This window comes from Gracilinanus agilis, chromosome 3 (assembly GCF_016433145.1).
Source record: "Gracilinanus agilis isolate LMUSP501 chromosome 3, AgileGrace, whole genome shotgun sequence".
Classification (NCBI taxonomy): domain Eukaryota; kingdom Metazoa; phylum Chordata; class Mammalia; order Didelphimorphia; family Didelphidae; genus Gracilinanus; species Gracilinanus agilis.
The window spans coordinates 7,409,802-7,429,057 of record NC_058132.1 but is presented as its reverse complement, the minus strand read 5'-3'; the positions used below and the strand labels follow the sequence as shown (position 1 = coordinate 7,429,057).

Here is a 19,256-nt window from a genome sequence, read left to right as displayed (position 1 = left end):
CTGTGTCTTTGCCAAGCTTCCAGGGGCGCCATCACTGCTTGTCCTCAGTGTCAGCTCTAGAGTCAACCCTGGCTGCCCCCACATACACCCTATTCTGGGGTTTTCTGGGCCTTGGTAGCTCCTGTCTGAATGAGCCGGCCCAGGTTCCAGCCTGACAGTCCCAGGCACTGTGATTTATTCATCCACATTGGAGTGTGACTCCCTCCCTCAGCAGGGAGTGACTGTGTATCCCACAATTCCAGGGATGGCACATAATAGGTGTTATGGTGGTTAATGTCCTATTATCTATTAACTCAGTGGAGTACTGATATTTAACCAAGTTGTGAAGGACAGAGGACTATTTTCCACAACTGACTGATAAAAGCTTCACTGAAAGGTGATGGAATTCTGTGACAGGCTAGATGCCCTAGTAACAGTTCCCCTAGGAATCACTTGGCATTGATGAAACTAGTTGATCTTGACTTCCTGGGACCTTAATAATGTTTATAGTCCTAGCACAAGCTTGATCTTGAAGTGATTGGATTAGCTAGGCTTGATTCCACAATCTGACTACAACATTAAACAATGATGACTTTGTCCTCAATAAGGTAGGCTACCAGTTTATAAGTGAAAGACTATCAGAGGCTTGTAGATTTAACTGGGTTTATTGGATAGATTGAAGGAAAGGGAAACTGGGAGGTGGGAGAGAGGGAAATAGGTGAACCCTATTGAGTTTTAACCTATAATAAGTACAGTAAATTATAAAGATATCTAAGTAGAAAGTTGGCCTAGGTGCTGAGTACGTGGGGACTTTGAGAGTCTCCCCTGGCTCAGAAGCTGTTATAGATTTTTGGATATTAATAAATTAATCTTGTTAGATGATTAAGGCTCAGTTGCCTTATCAGTAATAAAGTGATTGATATAGTTAGCCAAGTAGTCTGAACCATGCTTGCCTTTACCAATCTACCCTCCTCCTGGGGTCCAGACAGTAGACAGTAGACAACCTCCTGCCTCCCTAACCCAGAGAAGTGGACCCTGAGGGGTTTTGCTCCTCAATTTATACTCCTTTCCCAACTACCATATTGGCACATGCCTGGGGCTGCCTTGCCAGGTGCTGTATTCTAAAGGGGCAAACTGCCCTTTCGCACCTACAAAAATGGCTGACCATTTTCTATATATTACATAGGCTCTGTTCCTGACCTCCAGGCCCCAGGATTGAACCAGTCAGTCAGGCCTGCCAGGAAGGCTTCAGAAGAACTTTGGGGTAAGATCAGGGTAGGACATAGACAGGAAAAGGTACATTTTTTGTAGAGAAAGAGGATGGGAATTCTAAAGGAGAGCTAGAAGGTCTGTTTTTCAAATATCTTTAAACTCTCAGGAACTTGGAGCACATGTTGAAGTCAGAAACATTAGGCCTTTCCTTTTCCCATCAGAATCATTTACATTGAACATCACAGGATTATCCTGTTGCTTTCTCAATATTTTTCACTTCAATTCCTTTAGGAATATGAGGTGCAATTAGGGTTCTATTATTTATGCTATTAGCAATGCTTTTTGACTAAATGATTTCTCCACCCCCAGGTTCAGTGATTCCACAAATGAATTAACTTACAAGAGACTAATTTTACTCCAGTTAAAACAAAAATGTGGGTGGGTTGCAAATACATTTCAGTAATTCCCTATCGTATATAGACAACAGTGTACACCCATTAAGTTGCCTGTAGTAGCACATATTTGTTTGTTGACCCCATTCAAATGGAGAAGATATTACAAAAACTAGCTACATTTAAGAAGAAAGAGATATTTCAGGTAGTTTATCTTTTGTATGATTAGCATTAATAGACAGTTCAAAGACCAAGTCACTTGGTTGTTTGGGATACAGAATGACCTCACATTAAATTGAAAACAGTCACATCTTACAATTTGCATTATGCTCCTACATTTCATTGGCCACTTGCTCTGATTATAGAAATTTTCCATCAAAGGAAAAGCAGGTACAGGAGTGTAACAGTATTAACACTGGTCCTTAGGCATAAGCCTCAGTACACAGAGTGATTCAACACAATTTCACTTCAACTAAGAGTCAGAGTTGTCAGTCAGAGGTGCAATAACAGTTCCACTTTACAGCCATACTCAGAAGTAGTCAGGTGGGAAATATTCCCACTTAAAAGGAAATGGCAAAGTGGAGATACCAAGTCAAAAAGTGATCCTACCCTCAGAGGTGCTGAGTCATTCTCTTGACTTCTGCCAGATAAAGATCTCCCCCTTTGATTGTTTGGAATCATGTTCTTTGGTTCTTCTCTGGAATGCTGGATTACCGACTTCAAGATCAGTCATCTATCAGATAACTATACCTGAAGTCAAGACTCAAAATAATATTAATTGCAAGCCCAAAAGCTTTTACCTCAAATGGCAAATTTTACCAATCAGTTTAGAACAGAAACTTTTTCAGGATACACACTCTGAGAAGAGATTTCATTCTACAACTTTTATTTGATTTTGTTCTTTAACTAGAACTCATCCTGGCATAAAGATCAATTACAAATCATTGCTCTTTCATAGACAAATATATACATCCTTAATGATCCTATTTCCTTGATTAGAAATTCCATAACCCAAACAAATCTAGGGTTGATTACTTTGCCTGCTCAAATGACTTCTTAAAGCCATATGAGTTTACAGATAAAATGTTTCCCCATTTAACCTTCCCATATATTAATCCCCTGTTTTTCATTTTTTGTATTCTCTCTTTACATATTTTAGTCCTCACAGAATCTCATTGCTCTACAGTGCAGCTAAGTGACAGGATTTTACCCCAGACTATCAATCACAATTTATTTATCTGGGAGTTTTCAGGGCCATGGGGTTGCCTTGCTTTTTGTCCCTTAAAACATTTTCCTTTTTGTAGTGAGGAAACAAGATAGTCTTGAATTCCAGTGAAAAGAATTTCAAAATAGATGAGAGATTCATACAACTTACAGAAAAACTCTAGAAGTAGTTGGTCGTTTCCCAATTCATAGTCTTTCCTTTCCTTGAGAAGAGCATTAAGAAATCTGTAGGCAGTTTAACTTTTAAGTAGCAATCTCAAACCTGTATTTTTGCTATTAATGATGGCTTCATCTTCTACTCTTCTAAAAGAATAATACTATTGGGGTCATCTAAACTAAATAATTCATATTGAGAATTAGAAAAGGTTAAATGAAATGCAAATTCTATTAACATAGTGTTAACTGCAATAATTATTTCAGTAATGATTTGGATCTTGAACAAAATCAATTAAGTTTTTTGTTTGTTTTTTTTTAAACCCTTACCTTCTGCCTTAGAATCAATAGTATGTATTGGTTCCAAGGCAAAAGAGTGGTAAGGGCTAGGAAGTGGGGGTTACGTGACTTGCCCAAGGTCACACAGCTGGGAAGTGTCTGAGGCTAGATTTGTACCTGGAATCTCCTGTCTCTAGACCTGGCTTTTAATCCACTGAGCCACCCAGCTGCCCTCTGAATTTATAAGTTAAAATAATTTAGAAAACCCTTTAAAAGAATTATTTGACAAGTATAATTATATACTTAATATTTACCAAATCTAGGATTATTACATAACATGAGACTATTGAAACTTGTACAATAAATGACAATACACATAGCATCTGTAATCCTATTATATATGATAGATAATTTGCAAATACAGAATCCTGATTTTATATTTAGACTCTGAAGATGTCTAAGTATAGCACATTGAGGAATTATGATGTTATTTCAAATAATATAGACACTCATTCTAAATTTGGAAGTCCAATTAAGAAATTGGGCTTTTCTCTCCTTGCCCTGTGATTGCTTTCAATTTAATTTTACATGTATCCTTTGTTTCTAGTCTCTTTTAATGTGGCCAGCACTGAAAAAGAGAAGACACATATAGATATTATTTCCATTATTATTATTCATAATTCCGCATTGTCTGATCAAACCAAATCAAATGTTAGGACTAATAATAAACCATGCTGGTTCCATGCACAAAAAATAAATCACATTAATTTCTTTCATTTAAGCTTTCACTACCACTGCTATTACTTTGTTCTATCATTACTGCCTCCAGCTTCGTCTTAAGGTAAAATAGGAAGTTTAGATCAAACGTGCACACATACAGACCGAAAACCAGTGAACTTGAGGATCTCATGCAGTTTTATCTCCTTTCTTTCTTTTTTTTCTGGACTACTTCTTCGCCTTAGGCTTAAAAACTGAATCTTCCTGTTAAGATGGGTTCTGACCTTTGGCATATAGAAGTTGAGTAATGTAATGGAGCTCTGGGGCTTGTTTTTATTACAAGCTTCTCAGCTCAGTAGCCTACATGTCTTTAAGGTTTTTTCCTTCCTGCTCTTTAAGACACTAATTTAGAAATTTATATGAAATATATTTATAACACTGTTGCATCAGAAATCTAGCATATCTTTTCTAAAAATATGAAGGCTATTTAAAAAATATGTATATACATACACACATACATATTTAGCCTGTTAAGATCATTTGACTAATTTTTATTTTATCAAAATCTAAGTCCCCAAATTAATTGTTTTCTTAAGAAAGGCTAATCCTTTGGAATAGCTAGTTTACTTAAGAACGATGAAATTTATAGACTTTTTTTGAGGTACTGAAGCACTTTTATCAAATGAACACTTTAAACTTTCCTCAAAGGCAAGTTATTTCTAGGGCTCCTAAATAAAAAAAAAACAAAAAAAAAAAAACCCAACACTTAACCCACGTGGATAGGGTTGAGCAGACTTGCTTAGCAAGTTTTCTCTTCTGAGAAGGAATAGAAAGCACCCAGGTATAGACAAAGTCCACCCAACTCTGGTGAAGACTCAAATTCACTAAATTAAACTCTGGTGGAGACATAAGATTACCCCTGTGGGCCTCTTTTTATGACCCTACATGTTGCTCACTAGAAATTATAAAGAAAAGAATAGTAATAAGAATAAACTCTGACAAGAAAGACTTTACACAAAATAGCCTATGGAAAAAATTACCCCTTAAGAGATGGGAATACCTCAGCTCAAAACAGGATCTTTAATGAGGAGCCACAAAACAGAGAGTCCCCCTAAGAGAAGAGCTCCTGAGTGTCCCCCGAACTTTTTCCTGGGGATCTCAGCATCCAGAATCCTTTCCTTAATCACATCATATTGACAAACTGTAAGAAATAAAGAAATGTCTGGGTCATCATTCTGAGCTAAAGATCCAAACTTTGAATTGTGACAAATTACAGCTGGAGATGTCACCTCACCCAGCTTGAAGCAAAGATCCCATGTAGACTATTCAACAAAATGTTTTATGGGTTTTTTAATAGGAAATTTGCATTCGTGATTAACAAGGCAGGAGGTACAGAGGATGTTAAGGAACATGCAGTGTGTTTGGTAACAAAGGTTTGGAGCGTTTGATACAAAGTCCTAAGTTCAGTACCAGGTTAAGAGAATTCAATGAATCCTCCAGAGCCATCACAGGACTTGGGTCACAGGAGCCTTTCTGGGCCGCAGTGGTTTGGGGAGCTTCTAACTGGTGTAAATCTTCAAAGGATCAAACAGTCCCTGAACGTGTCAAGGTTGGTTTCCTCTGATCTCCTCAGGCCGGCTGTAGACTCACCATTCCCAGGGAAGCAGCTCCTTCTGCAGGGCCTTCCTAGATAACTCCACAGACCTAAAGCTCTCATTCTTCCAACAGAAGTCTTCAATGTCATTCATTGCTCCAACATTCTAATATTCCAAACTCCATCCCTTCCAGTCCGATAGCCAATATACTACTAATATAATTGATAGACACAATGAGAGGAATAATTGGGTCTAAGTCTTAAAAATTGGAATTGCAGTTATTTATCTAAAGCAGTGATGGGCAAACTATGGCCCTCGGGCCAGATGCAGCCCCCTGAAATGTTCTATTCCGCCCAGCGACATTCTTCCTAATCTGAGGAATACAATGAGTAGGAAGCAATACAATGAAACTTTGAAAGAGTTGCCTTAGAAACAGACTGACAGAGGAGCATTTCCTTTCCTTTGGCCCCTCATTAAAAAGTTTGCCCATCACTGAGCTAAAGGATTATATATGTGATCACATGTTTCCCGATCAGTAATATAAAGACAATAAAACAACTTCCCTTTCAACATGTATAACATGTAATGATGAGCAGGTCAACAAGGGCCTTGAGCTGGTGACAGGCTAGCGGGAGGACAGTGCTGGTTGTTAGGATGGAGTGAGCAACCTCAGTTGGGCCTGACTTCCTCCCCTGGGTGTTCCAGAGGCATTCCAGGCTAAAAAGGAGAGAATGAGTGAGGAAGGAGTGAAGTGGAAGAATATCCAGTACAAAGTATACCCTAGATTTTCCATGGAGCAGGTTGGAAAAGTAGAAGTGCCTGCCAAGTAGCATGTTATTGTCAGATCTGGTCACTGTTTTGTCAGTTTTCTCCCTAAGTCTGCTTCCTAATTCCTTCTCTTGACCCTTAATCCCCAGATTTCCATAGTTACACAGCTAGGCTTAGATCTTTTGTTTTTTTATAAATGAATCATTGCTGAAAATTAATGTTGAATTGTGATATTTTTGTGGAATATGTCGGGAAGAAAGACCCCCCCTTATACTTGATTGGATTTTAGTGATAGTAATAAGTTTGGGATAATCAATGTTGTGATTCATATAATTCCGTTTATAATCTTAATTACAATGAGTAGAATTCATGATTTTTATAAGGATCTCTAACTGAAGCATAAAACTGCTTCTAAGGGGATTTCCAACCTCTCCCTTAGTCATATTTCCCTTTTATCATGACCGTATGAGTTTCAGGTCCTGAAACGCTTCATCATGTCTTGTGTAAGTGGGCACATCCTTTCCTATTTGGAAATAACCATCTTTCCCAACTCGATCAGATGAGCCTAAGGTAATGGTCATTAGTATTTCTTAATAAGGGTATTGTCTTGTGATTTGACCTTTAGACTAATATGAGTTCATTTCCTAAATGAACTCACTAATCAGCTGTGTATTTGGTTTCTAAAAAAGGTCTACATGATGTTGTGTCTTATGATATAAGTTATAATTCTTGTTTGGAAATATTCACTTTGTTACTGTTCTAGTATGTAAACCAGGTCTCTGCTGCCTGGCTTTGTTTCTCACTGGGGTCCAACTATGTAACGTGTGAGATTCCGTGTTTATATGGATCATTTGGCTCTCTTCCAATAAACTCTAAAATTCTACCTTGTCTTGGAGAAATTTGGCTTTTTGACTTTATTTACCTAAATTGTTTAAATTTGGGTGGTGGGATAAAAATTTCTGCAACTAATTCCCTTTAGTCTGGCCAAGGTCAAAACTTCAGACTTGCTGTCCTCTTCTCCCCCCACCTGCCAGTTTAGGAAACTAGGGGAGAACCTCCCTCTTTTGTTAAGGGCAGGACTGGCAAGCCATGGGGAACCTTGACCCATTTTGAGAGTGTGCTAAGCCAGCCAGTAGACTGCAGAAAGCTTGGACTGACTCCTTCCTTGTATAGACAAGGACCTGATTCTCTTGTGATGAAGTCATGAGGGAGGAATTCAAGAGTCCTACATCCCCCTCCTCAGTGATCATTTATGAGTCTGAGATCTCAAGAGATGTATAGGGGAGAGACCAAGTGGTGAGCTCACCAGGGAGATGTATGATCTATATAAAGTGAGAGAGAAAAAGAAGGACAAGAGACAGAGAAAGAGAGATAAAGACAAGAGTCTGTGCTAGAGGAAAGAATAATCTTTTTTCTTTCTTTTAGATTGTGGAGAGAATCAACTGACTGCATTAAATGACCAATTGATTAATAAATTAATTTAAAATGGAGAAATCCTGCCTTCCAAGAATTCCAGTCATTACACTGTCAGTGTCTTTCTTATGAATCAGCTCAGTCCCCAACCCAAGTTAATAAAAAGATATATTTTTAATAAATGAACACTTTCTTTTCTCATGGTAGTTACTCTTCATTCTGCATAACTAAATATCAAATGGTGGAATATATTCCAGTAACAAATGACATTCATTATAATGCAAAGACAGGATGTTTTGGCTAAGGCACATCCTCCCCAGTGGTTCCCCAAACTCTCAGTATAATACCAGATTGCTGTTATTCATGTAACTAGAATCCATCTGATCCCATATAACTCTTTGGCATCCTCTGTATGATTTCATCTAGATAAGAATGTTTCAGGCTTTTAGGAAATTAAGTAGAGAATTCCTTTTTCTTTATTTTCTCCTCATTAATCACTGGTAATATTCTTTCCCCACCCCACCAAACCCCCATGCCCCAGAATACATGGTATCTGCCAACTTCTCACAAACTCTTTAAAAAAAAATGCTTTTGCCAGATCAATTCTGACACTTGTGGTAAGGAGGAATTTCAGATCATCTTCTCTCTTTCTCCTCCATAGAAGGAGCACATGCCATCTCCCTGATTTCGTAGGGAAAGCATTTCAGAGTAAAACACTTCTCCAGCTTTTACTCTTCCAACATGGTTCTCACTTTAGACACAAAATGTCTTTGTCAGTATTTCTTTGGGCTCTGACTGATCTCTAGTGTGGCTCTGCCACTCTTCAGGGTCAGGAGTTTGGGTAAATGCCTTGTGTGCTTCAGTTATCTCCAGTCAGTTGATGAGGGTTGTACCATATGCATTCTGAAGGTTTGGCTCTAAATCTCATGACTTTTGCTGGTTTAGGGATCAATAACATTCAAGGATGTGGCTGTGGACTTCACCCAGGAGGAGTGGGGCCTGTTGGACCATTCTCAGAAAGAGCAGTACATGGAGGTCATGCTGGAGAATGCCTGGAATCTGCACTCTGTGGGTAAGGACCATTTCCTCTCTTAACTCTGAATTTGCCATTAAGGGAATGTCTTCCCTCCAACCCAAATGTATAGGATTTTGAGCCTTTTGTCAATGATTAAAAAAGCAAAAGTGCTGTAATAAATGTTGGAGGGGATGGAGCAAAATTGGGACACTAAGGCATTGTTGGCGGAGTTGTGAATTGATCCAACCATTCTGGGAAGCAATTTGGAATTATGCCCAAAGGGCTTTAAAAGACTGCCTGCCCTTTGATTAAGCCGTACCACTGCTGGGTTTATACCCCAAAGAGATCTTAGGGAAAAAGACTTGTATAAAAATATTTATAGCTGTGCTCTTTGTGGTGGCAAAAAAATGGGAAGTGGCTGAACAAATTGTGGTATCTGTTGGTGATGGAATACTATTGTGTTGAGAAGAATGATGAACTGGAGGAATTCCATGTGAACTGGAAAGACCTCCAGGAATTGGTGCAGAGCAAAAGGAGCAGAACCAGGAGAATGTATGTATTGGTTCTAAGGCAGAAGAGTGGTAAGGGCTAGACACAGGGGGTTAAGCAACTTGCTCAAGGTCACACAACTAGAGGGAGAGTCTGAGGCCAGTTTTGTACCTAGGACCTCCCATCTCTAGTTTTGGCTCCCAATCCATTGAACTACCCAGCTACCCCCAGAAATAAAATTTAAAAAGAATAAAACTATAACTCACTACCCCTAATCCTACCTCATCTAACAAATTTATTGTTATTCTTCCATTCTTCCCTCAAATTCCAGGCTAGATGATAGGAAAGGAAGGGAAGGGAATGAGCATTTTAAAATACCTGCTCTGTATCCTCTGCTAGGTATGGAGGTTGTAATTATCATTAATTTCACAACATCCTTGTTGAGTTTGGTACTCCTTAATTTGTAATAGAGGCAAACAAAGGTGAAATAACTTGCCCAGGGGCACCCACACCGCCATCTGTCTGAGGCTGGATTGAATTTGTTTTTCTGACTCTTAAGGTCTGACCTCTTATCCCTTCACTACCAACTGCCTTTACTTTCAGGATAATGGAAGTTGTGGAGTGTGCCTATCCTATGACAAGTGGTAAATAAAGATGGGATTTTAAAATTTCAAATGGGTTCCATGATCTCTGCCCTCCTGCAAATATCCCAACAGTGAATACCGTAGAAACCATCCTGTACGTTTTGCTTGCATGTCTCCTTTCCATTAAGACAACTATATTATTTATTTTTCTCTCTTTATCCCTTCCTTCTTCCTTATGCCCAGGGCTTCCAGTTCCTAGAGAAGATTTACTCTCCTCTTTTCAACAAGGGGAATCACCATGGCTGCTAGAGGAAAAAAGCCCAAGGAGCTCCTGTCCAGGTGAGAGAGGTGAAAGCAGGTGCATAAGGGATGTTATCCCAAAAGGCTTTTATATGTTGTAGTGAAGGGAGGGCTAGACTTGGGGGCTGGCAGACCTGGCTTGGAATTTCTTCTCAGACACATTTCAGTAGTGTGATCCTAGACAAATAACTAAACCTCTGAGACTCAGTTTCCTCCTTTATAATGAGGGAGATTGGGTTGAACTCTATAGCCTGCCATTTCCTTCCAATGATAAAGTGATGGTCCTCTTAGAAGTCATTGTTGTGAACTTTGGAGCCTGGAACTTTATTCAAAAAGCATTGAGGCTCTCCAGTAGGAGCTCTTTCCTAGGTTTATTCAAGGCAGCAAGCATTTATAAAGCTCCCGTTACGTGCAAAACCCTGTGACAAACACCAGGGATGTTGTGAACACATTTTTCATAGAACCTGCCATTTATGCTGGGAAAATGCAGCTATTTCTAACTTCTTGTCTGGGTGATTGCAGGAATGATCAGAGATTGATTATAGCGTGACCTTACTTTGTTAGAGGGAAGAGTCTAGAAAGTAAATGAGGGTATGTATATACCTGTGACTGTCCATGGGAACAGACAGCCACTTTTTTGTCAGAGTGCCATGGCTCTATGAGCTGATTTTATGTTGCCCTTAGAGGGGGTGAGAGTTTGATTTAATCACTGCATAAACATCAAAATCATTTCATGTCCAATCACAGTGGTTTGGAATCACTACAAAAAGAAACCTGTTGGCCCTGAAACGTTCATAAGCTTGTTGTCCCAGATGAAAAAAATATTGTTAACTACACTGGGCAGTTCTTCACTACATAAAGCATCATTAAAGAATTTTTAGCTGTGACCCCTGGGATGTCATTTTTCAAACTTCATAGTTTCATGAACCACTAAAAGAACATCATTCAAGAGGATCAGTGCTGATTCATGCTGTTCATTTCCTGAGAGGATGAAGTACTCAACATAGGGTGTGAGATATATAATATATGACAGATTCTGAAATAATATAAATACTTAGTGTGTCTGCACTAAATGGCATATAATATTTTTGAATCTGTAGAGAAAAGAAGAAAACATATTCCCCACTGAAAATTATTGCATGAGAGTTAAAAAGAGAAATCTTGTTTCTAAGCTTAGCATATAAAATTTGCTGAGAATGACCATGTGATAGTGCATTCAAAAGGATAAGAACAGATTATCTGGAAGGTTACTTTAGATCAGTGCTTCCCAAACTTTTTTGGCTTACCACCCCCTTTCCAGAAAAAATATTACTTAGCACCCCCTGTCACATACTATTACTGCCCCCTTATAGTTATTCACTGCCCCCAAATGCACCTGTGGCCATCACCGCTCCCCTGGATCACTGCAGCACCCAGCAGGGACTGGTGGTGCCCACTTTGGGAATCACTGCTTTAGGTTGACAAAATTGTAAGAATAATCAGTCAGTGGCTTTTTTTTTTCCAACCAGTGACTTTTAAAGGAGAGACAGGGCAATGAAGACAGATCATCCAATACTATAGAGACAGTATGTTAAGGCAGAGGGTTTGAGTTGTAGTCTAGCTGCAGGGAGTTTGATCAGGTCACTCCATTCTTTACTCATGACCTGAGTTGTAAGGTGTGATGAGAATTCAAGGCCTGCTATATCACAGATCTTTTGTGATTTTTCTGGTTTATTTAATTTTAATTTAATTTTAGTAAATTTCCACATGAGTTTTCTGAAGTATATGATCCAAATTGTCTCCCTCCGTTCTTCTTTCCCCTTCCCAGAGCTAGCAAGCAATTCAGTCTGGATTATATATGTTCTATCACGCAAAACACATTTCCATATTATTCATTTTTCTAAAGGAATAATCTCATAAAACCAAAATGCTAAAACATATATCCAAAGAAACAAATCATAAATCATATGCTTTCATCTGCATTCCTATTCCAACCGTTCTTTCTCTGGAAGTGGATAGCATTCTTTGTCATAAGTCCCTCAGAATTGTTTTGGATAATTGGATTGGTGTTAGTAACAAAGTCTATCACACAGTATTGCTGTTACTGTGTACAGTGTTTTCCTGGTTCTTCTTATTTCACTCTGCATCAGTTCACATAGTTTTTTCCGGCTCTTTCTGAAATCTTCCTATTCATCATTCCTTATAGCACAATAATATTCCATTGCAGTCATATACCACAATTTGTTCAGCCATTCCCCAATTGAGCCATTTGTCTAGTTTCCATATATTTGCCAGCACACAGAGAGGTCTAAATATTTTTATACAAAAAGACCTTTTCCTATTTTTTTTTTTTAATCTCTTTGGGATACAGACCTAGTGGTGTTTTTACTGGATCAAAGAGAATGCTTTCTTTCTTTTTCTTTTTTTAAATCCTTACTTTCCATCTTGGAGCCAAGGCATAAGAGTGGTAAAGGCTAGGCAATGGAGGTTAAGTGACTTGCCCAGGGTCATATAGCTGGGAAGTGTCTGCGGTCAGATTTGAACCTAGGACCTCCCATCTCTAGGCCTGGCTTTCAATCCACTGAGCTACCCAGCTGCCCCCAGAATGCATTCTTTTATAGCCCTTTGGACATAATTCTTATTTGCCCTCCAGAAATGGTTGGATTAGTTTACAGCTGCACCAGCAATACAGCAGTATCCCAATTTTGCCATACCTCCTTCAACATTTATTATTTACCTTTACTTTCATATTGGCCAATCTGATAGGTGTCAGGTGGTACTTCATAGTTGTTTGAATTTGCTTTTTTCTAATCAACAGGGATTTAGAATATTTTATCATATGATTATTGATAGTTTTGATGTCTTCATCTGAAAACTACCTATTTATATCCCTTTGGCCACTTATCAATTGTTGAATGACTTTGATTGTTATAAACTTAATTTTTTATATATTTGAAAAATGCAACTTCTGTCAGATATTTTTTATAAAATTTTTTCCCCATTTTTTTGTGTCATAAAATAATTTGGTATGACTCTTTCTTTGCTTATTTTTTTTTTTAAACCCTTACCTTCTGTCTTGGAGTCAATACTGTGTATTGGCTCCAAGGCAGAAGAGTGGTAAGGGTAGGCAATGGGGGTCAAGTGACTTGCCCAGGGTCACACAACTGGGAAGTGGCCGAGGCCAGATTTGAACCTAGGACCTCCTGTCTCTAGGCCTGGCTCTCAATCCACTGAGCTACCCAGCTGCCCCTTTTCTTTGCTTATTTTGCCAAATACTTTGTATAGTATTGGGATTAGTTGTTCTTTAAATGTTTGATAGAATTCACTTGTGAATCCATGTGGCCCCAAGGATTTTTTCATAGGAAGTTCATTGATGACTTCTTCAAATTTCATATAAGATGGAATTATTTAAGTATTTTATTTCCTCTTTTTTAAATCTAGGCAATTTATATTTTTGTAAATATTCATCCATTTCACCTAGATATCAAATTTATTGTTATATAGCTGGTCAAAAGTATCTTCTAATGATTGCCTTAAGTTCCTCTTCCTTAGATTAGAGATGAAATCACCCTTTTATAAAAATTTTTCATACTGATAATTTGATTCTCTTCTTTTCTTTTTTAATCAAATTAACCAATGCTCAATCTGTTTTATTTGTTTTTGTATAGTACTAATTCCTAGTCCTATTAATTTGATAGTTCTTTTACTTTAAATTTTATTAATTTAACTTTTAGGATTTCCAGTTTAGTCTTTAATTGGGGAGTTTTAATTTGTTCTTTTTCTGTTGTTTTATTTTTTTTTTTAGTTGCATTTCCAGTTCATTGATCTGCTTTTTTCTCTATTTTATTGATATAAGCAATCAGGGATATACATTTTCACCTGAGTATTGCTCTGACTGTATCCCATAAATTTTGATATTCTGTCTCTTCCTTGTCATTCTTTTCAATGAAATCAATGATTGTTTCCATGATTTGTTCTTTGATATACCCATTTTAAAGAATTGGATTATTTAGTTTTCTGTTAATTTTTTATCTACCTTTCCATGAACCCTTATTGATTAAAATTTTTATTGCATTATGATCTGGAAAAAGTTATTATTTCTACTTTTATGCATTTGGTTTTGAAGTTTTTATGCCCTCATACAGTTTTTATGTATGTAACATGTGCTATTTAAAGGAAGGTATATTCCTTTTTATCCCTGTTTAGTTTTCTCCAGATATCTATTAAATCTAACTTTTCCTAAATTTTCTTTCATTTCCTTTACTACTTTCTTGTTTATTTTTTTGGTTAGATTAGTCTAATTCTGATAGGGAAAGTTTGGCTGACCCCACTAGTATAGTTTTACTGTCTATTTCCACCTTAAGAGTCCTTTAGTTTGCCTTTAAAAAATCTAGAGGCTATAGCTTTTAGTGCCTATATTTTAGGTACTGATATTATTTCATTTTCTTTTCTTTTAAACCCTTACCTTCCATCTTAGAATTAATACTGTATATTGGTTTTAAGGCAGAAGAGTGGTCAAAGGACTAGGCAATGGGGGTTAAGTGACTTGCCCAGGGTCACAAAGCAAGGAAGTGTCTCAGGCCAGATTTGAACCTAGGACTTCCCATCCCTAGGCCTGTTATCCATTAAGCTACCCAGCTGCCCCCTATTTCATTTTCTATATTACCTTTTATCATGATGTAATTACCTTCCTTATATCTTTTAATCATACCATTTTTGCTTTAGCTTTATTTGAGGTCATGATTGCTACTCCACCTTTTTCTTTATCTCAGTTGAAGTTTTGCTTGTGGTTGCTTGGATCTCACCATCCCCTATTGACTCTGCCTTGCTCTTTGTCTCTCTAGAAATTTTCTATGATTAGCTGTTTCTCTTGCTGTTTGCTCATTTTCCTGGCCTTTTTTTGTCTGTTGATTGAGAGTTAGTAAAAGCTTCTGATTTTGTCTCCTCTTCTGATGACTTGCAGGTCTCAGTATTCCAAGCCATTTTGCCCTGGAACTAAAATATTCACCACAGTGTAGGCTTTAAAGGGCCAAGTACTATGGACTTCCCAGCTTCACTGAGACCTGGTGCCAGGGACTGGGACTTTAAGGGGTGCTCTGTTAGTATAGGCAGAGTGCTTGAGTACTGAAGTTGGCCTATGCCCAGGCTCATAACCTGGAGCAGTAATAGAGCATAGTCAGCCAGCACTCCTGTGTATAGTTTTACTTCTGGTTCCCCCTTATTCCATAAATATCCACTCTCTCTATCTTCCTTTATTGTTGAGCTCAGGAGGAGAGCCACTTTATTCTCTTCTGCTCTTGGTTTCTGACTCCTGTTTTTTTGAAGTGCTTTTTAAAGATTGGTTTGGAAGGATTGTTAGAGGGGTTTCAGCATTCTCTGTTATCTTGGATCTGCCAACTATTGTGTGGTTTCAATATTATTATATATGAAGGTATTTCTAAAATCAACCATCTTGCAGTTGTGTCTAAATGGTTCAACTTAAGTTTGAAAAATTCTTTTTGCCTAGTGAAATTGAATAAAAATCAGTTTACTTTCTGCTCTCAGCGGGAAAAACTTATATTTCCATGTGTGTCCTTTTGTGCTTATATTACCATTTGTTTTCTTTAGATGTAGATACCAATTTTGAAGTGAAGGAAATGTCTACAAAGCTTACCATTTTTGTGGAAGGATGTGGCTCTAAAAGATGCATGAATGAGAGTCTCATTTTGAGAGAAATCTGTGACTCTGATGTCAAGGGAAAAAAAAATTCAAAGAATGATAGTGAATTTGATGAAACTGCAGAGAAATTCAGCCAATATTTAGTCCTAAATCAGGATAAGAAATTGTCCTCAGGAAATGACTGGTGTCACGATAGTGAATACAACAAATATTTTTCTAAAGAAGTTGAATTTGTTCAGTCCCAGGAGAAACCTGAAATGCCCATGTATGAAGATAATCTAGGGGGCATGATGTTTGGCTGGAGTTTAGACCTCATTAAACATAAAAAAATAAGTCCTGGAGAAATGTTTTCTGTGAGTAATAAAGGTGGTAAAACCTTCAGTCAGAACTCTGAGATTGGTTCATATCAGATAATACATTCTGAAGAGAAATCTTATGAATGGAAACAATATGGAAAGGCTTTCAAACAGGGGTGCAGACTTACTAAACATGAGAGAATACATAGTGGAGAGAAACCTCATGAATGTAAACAGTGTGGAAAGGCTTTCACATGGCAGAAAAGTCTTGCTCTACATCAGAGAATTCACACAGGAGAGAAACCTTTTGAATGTAAACAATGTGGAAAGAATTTCACACTGAGGGGTAATCTTGCCAGACATCAGAGAACCCACACTGGAGAAAAACTGTATAAATGTAAACAGTGTGGAAAAGCTTTCACTTGGCACGACAGTCTTGCACTACATCAGAGAATTCATACAGGAGAGAAACCTTTTGAATGTAAACAATGTGGAAAGACTTTCACACTGAGGGGCAATCTTGCCAGACATCAAAGAACCCATACTGGGGAGAAACCTTTTGAATGTAAACATTGTGGGAAAGCTTTCACACAGAGCTCCAGTTTTTTTGAACATCAGAATATTCATACAGGAGAGAAACCTTATGAATGTAAACAATGTGGAAAGACTTTCACACTGGGAGTCTATCTTGCACAACATCAGAGAATTCACACTGGGGAGAAACCTTTTGAATGTAAACAATGTGGAAAAGCTTTCACACAGAGCTCCGGTCTTTCTGAACATCAGAGAATCCACAGTGGAGAGAAACCTTATGATTGTAAACAATGTGGAAAGTCTTTCACACAAAGGGCTGTTCTTGCTGAACATCAGAGAATCCACACTGGAGAGAAACCTTACAAATGTAAACAGTGTGGAAAGTCTTTCACACAGAGGGCTCATCTTGCTCAACATCAGAGAATCCACACTGGAGAGAAACCTTTTAAATGTAAACAATGTGGAAAGTCTTTTGCACAGAGGGTCCATCTTGCTCATCATCAGAGAATCCATACTGGAGAGAAACCTTATGAATGTAAACAATGTGGAAAGGTTTTCACATGGTATCGCAGTCTTGCACTACATCAGAGAATTCACACAGGAGAGAAACCTTATGAATGTAAGCAATGTGGAAAGGCTTTCACAGTGAGAGGCAATCTTGCTAGCCATCAAAGAATCCACACCAAGGAGAAACCCTTTGAATGTAAACAATGTGGGAAGACTTTCACAGTGAGGGGCAATCTTGCCAGCCATCAAAGAATCCACACTGGAGAGAAACCTTATGATTATAAATAATGTGGAAAGGCTTTTACACAAAGGGCTATTCTTGCTGAACATCAGAGAATTTGCACTGGATAGAAACCTCATGAATGTAAACAATGTGGAAAGACATTCACACTGGAGAGAGAACTTGTGAATCTAAACTGTTTGGAAAGGCTTTCACACAAAGGACTGCTCTTGCTGCACATCAGAGAATCCACACTGGAGATAAACCTTATAGATATAAACAATATAGAAAGACTTTCTCACTGGGGAGTCATGTTGCTAAATACCAGAGCATTCACATTGGAGATAAACTATAAATGTAATCAATTTGGGCTAGATTTTCACATAAAGCTCCACAAATGTTTTGTGTCAGAAATCCCCACTGGAAAGAAGCCTCCTGATTGAGGCTGAGGTTGTAATTGCCACTCTTAGCTCACTTAACAGACTAGGATCTATGGTAGAGAGAAACTTTATGAATATAATTATATAGTTAGAGATTTTGTATCTTGAACTACATTACCCAAAATTCGTTTCTGTATTACCTAGAATGCTTTTCCCTTTGTCCACGTTTACATGGTCACATTTGTATAAGTTCCGAGGCTCTGCCTTGCTCTTTTTCTTCTCTCGAAAGGGGGCAGAGTTTAGTTAGTTGCCTTTTGGCTTTAGCTTTTTTATGTTAGTTATTATTAATAAATCTTATTAAATATACTTGGAGTATTTTGCATATTAATTTTAAAACCCACATTTTTGGCTACCATGGTGGGATAGAATTCTCAAATATTTTTTAAAATAGTATATCAGAAAGATAGTAAATTTACCCAGTGGTGCGAACTCTGCCCACCCTGCATGAGATCTGAGACCTAGGGTTTCCGCTTCTTTTCTTTTCTTTCCTGGCTTGCCCATCACCTGGTTCCCCACAGCTTGCTGCACTACCAATTCAGCCTGCATGATCCCCGCCTTGCAGCCTCTGCTTGCTGAGACCAGACATGCAACTATGAGCCAGCCAATCCAAGCCAATTTTTTTTCTTCAATTGAAGGGTGAGATTCCCTAATCCTTTTAGCCACTCCAATCACTTTCCCCACCCCAGGAGGGTTTTCCAGCCTGCCCTAGCCATTTTCAAAAGGGGAACACAGCATGGAATAGAAAAAAATTCTGCTATTCATCCCCACCCCTTTCCAGTTTTCAAGCAGAATTTTTTAAAAAAAGGCTGACCCTAGGCCCTTAGCTGAGAGACTTGTAACTCAGGGTTTTTTCACAAGAGGGGACTCCTTTGCTATTTCTTTTGAGGGCATAGAGACTAAATCAGTAGATTTGAAGTCAAAGTTTTGGGGTATAAGCCTGCTTTTTCCTTTACTCTCCTGACTCAAAACATAAAGGTTTTGGTTGTTTTTAAGTCAGTCCTTCATATGTAAATACCCTATTGTTCTCCAGCAAGGTTTTGCCTTTTTCTTGTGTTTACTCTCTAAATAACTCCATTTGTTTGTTTTTGAAGACAAAATGCTATTGCAAAGCATGCTTGAAACTGCAGTTCAAAGAGCTAACTAGTGCATATTGACTCTGCTTGAATTTTTTACCAGCAGTTTGTATTTTCATTGACTATTTCTCAATCCATTTGCTTCTCCTCAAGAATATGCAACAAGCTAGGCTGCTTAAATTACAAAGCAAACTGAAATATTTTGACAAATTTTTGAAAGTTAAATATTCTCAACATGCAGAGTGGAGATTCTGCCCAGTGGGTATATGAGAAACTTCAGAATGGTGATAAAAGAAACCTGAATGGATAATGATTCTAGGGGAAAGGAAGGAACCTTAAAAGAGATCTGGAAGTTTATTGCTTGCTACCCATTTTCAGTTTCTCTCCTCCTTAATAGTGTAAGGATGGAATTTGTGCAAGGGGGATGGG

General features: G+C 38.0%; 1 protein-coding gene across 1 annotated transcript; it reads left to right on the top strand.

Annotated features, from left to right (window-relative positions):
- Positions 1-6,282: 6,282 nt before the first annotated feature.
- Positions 6,283-17,870, top strand: LOC123240696 (zinc finger protein 883-like). The gene is made up of 4 exons (XM_044668416.1): positions 6,283-6,351; positions 8,678-8,804; positions 10,064-10,159; positions 15,707-17,870. The coding sequence occupies exons 1-4, from the start codon at positions 6,283-6,285 to the stop codon at positions 17,380-17,382; spliced, it is 1,968 nt and encodes a 655-aa protein (XP_044524351.1). The 3' UTR covers positions 17,383-17,870.
- Positions 17,871-19,256: the final 1,386 nt, after the last annotated feature.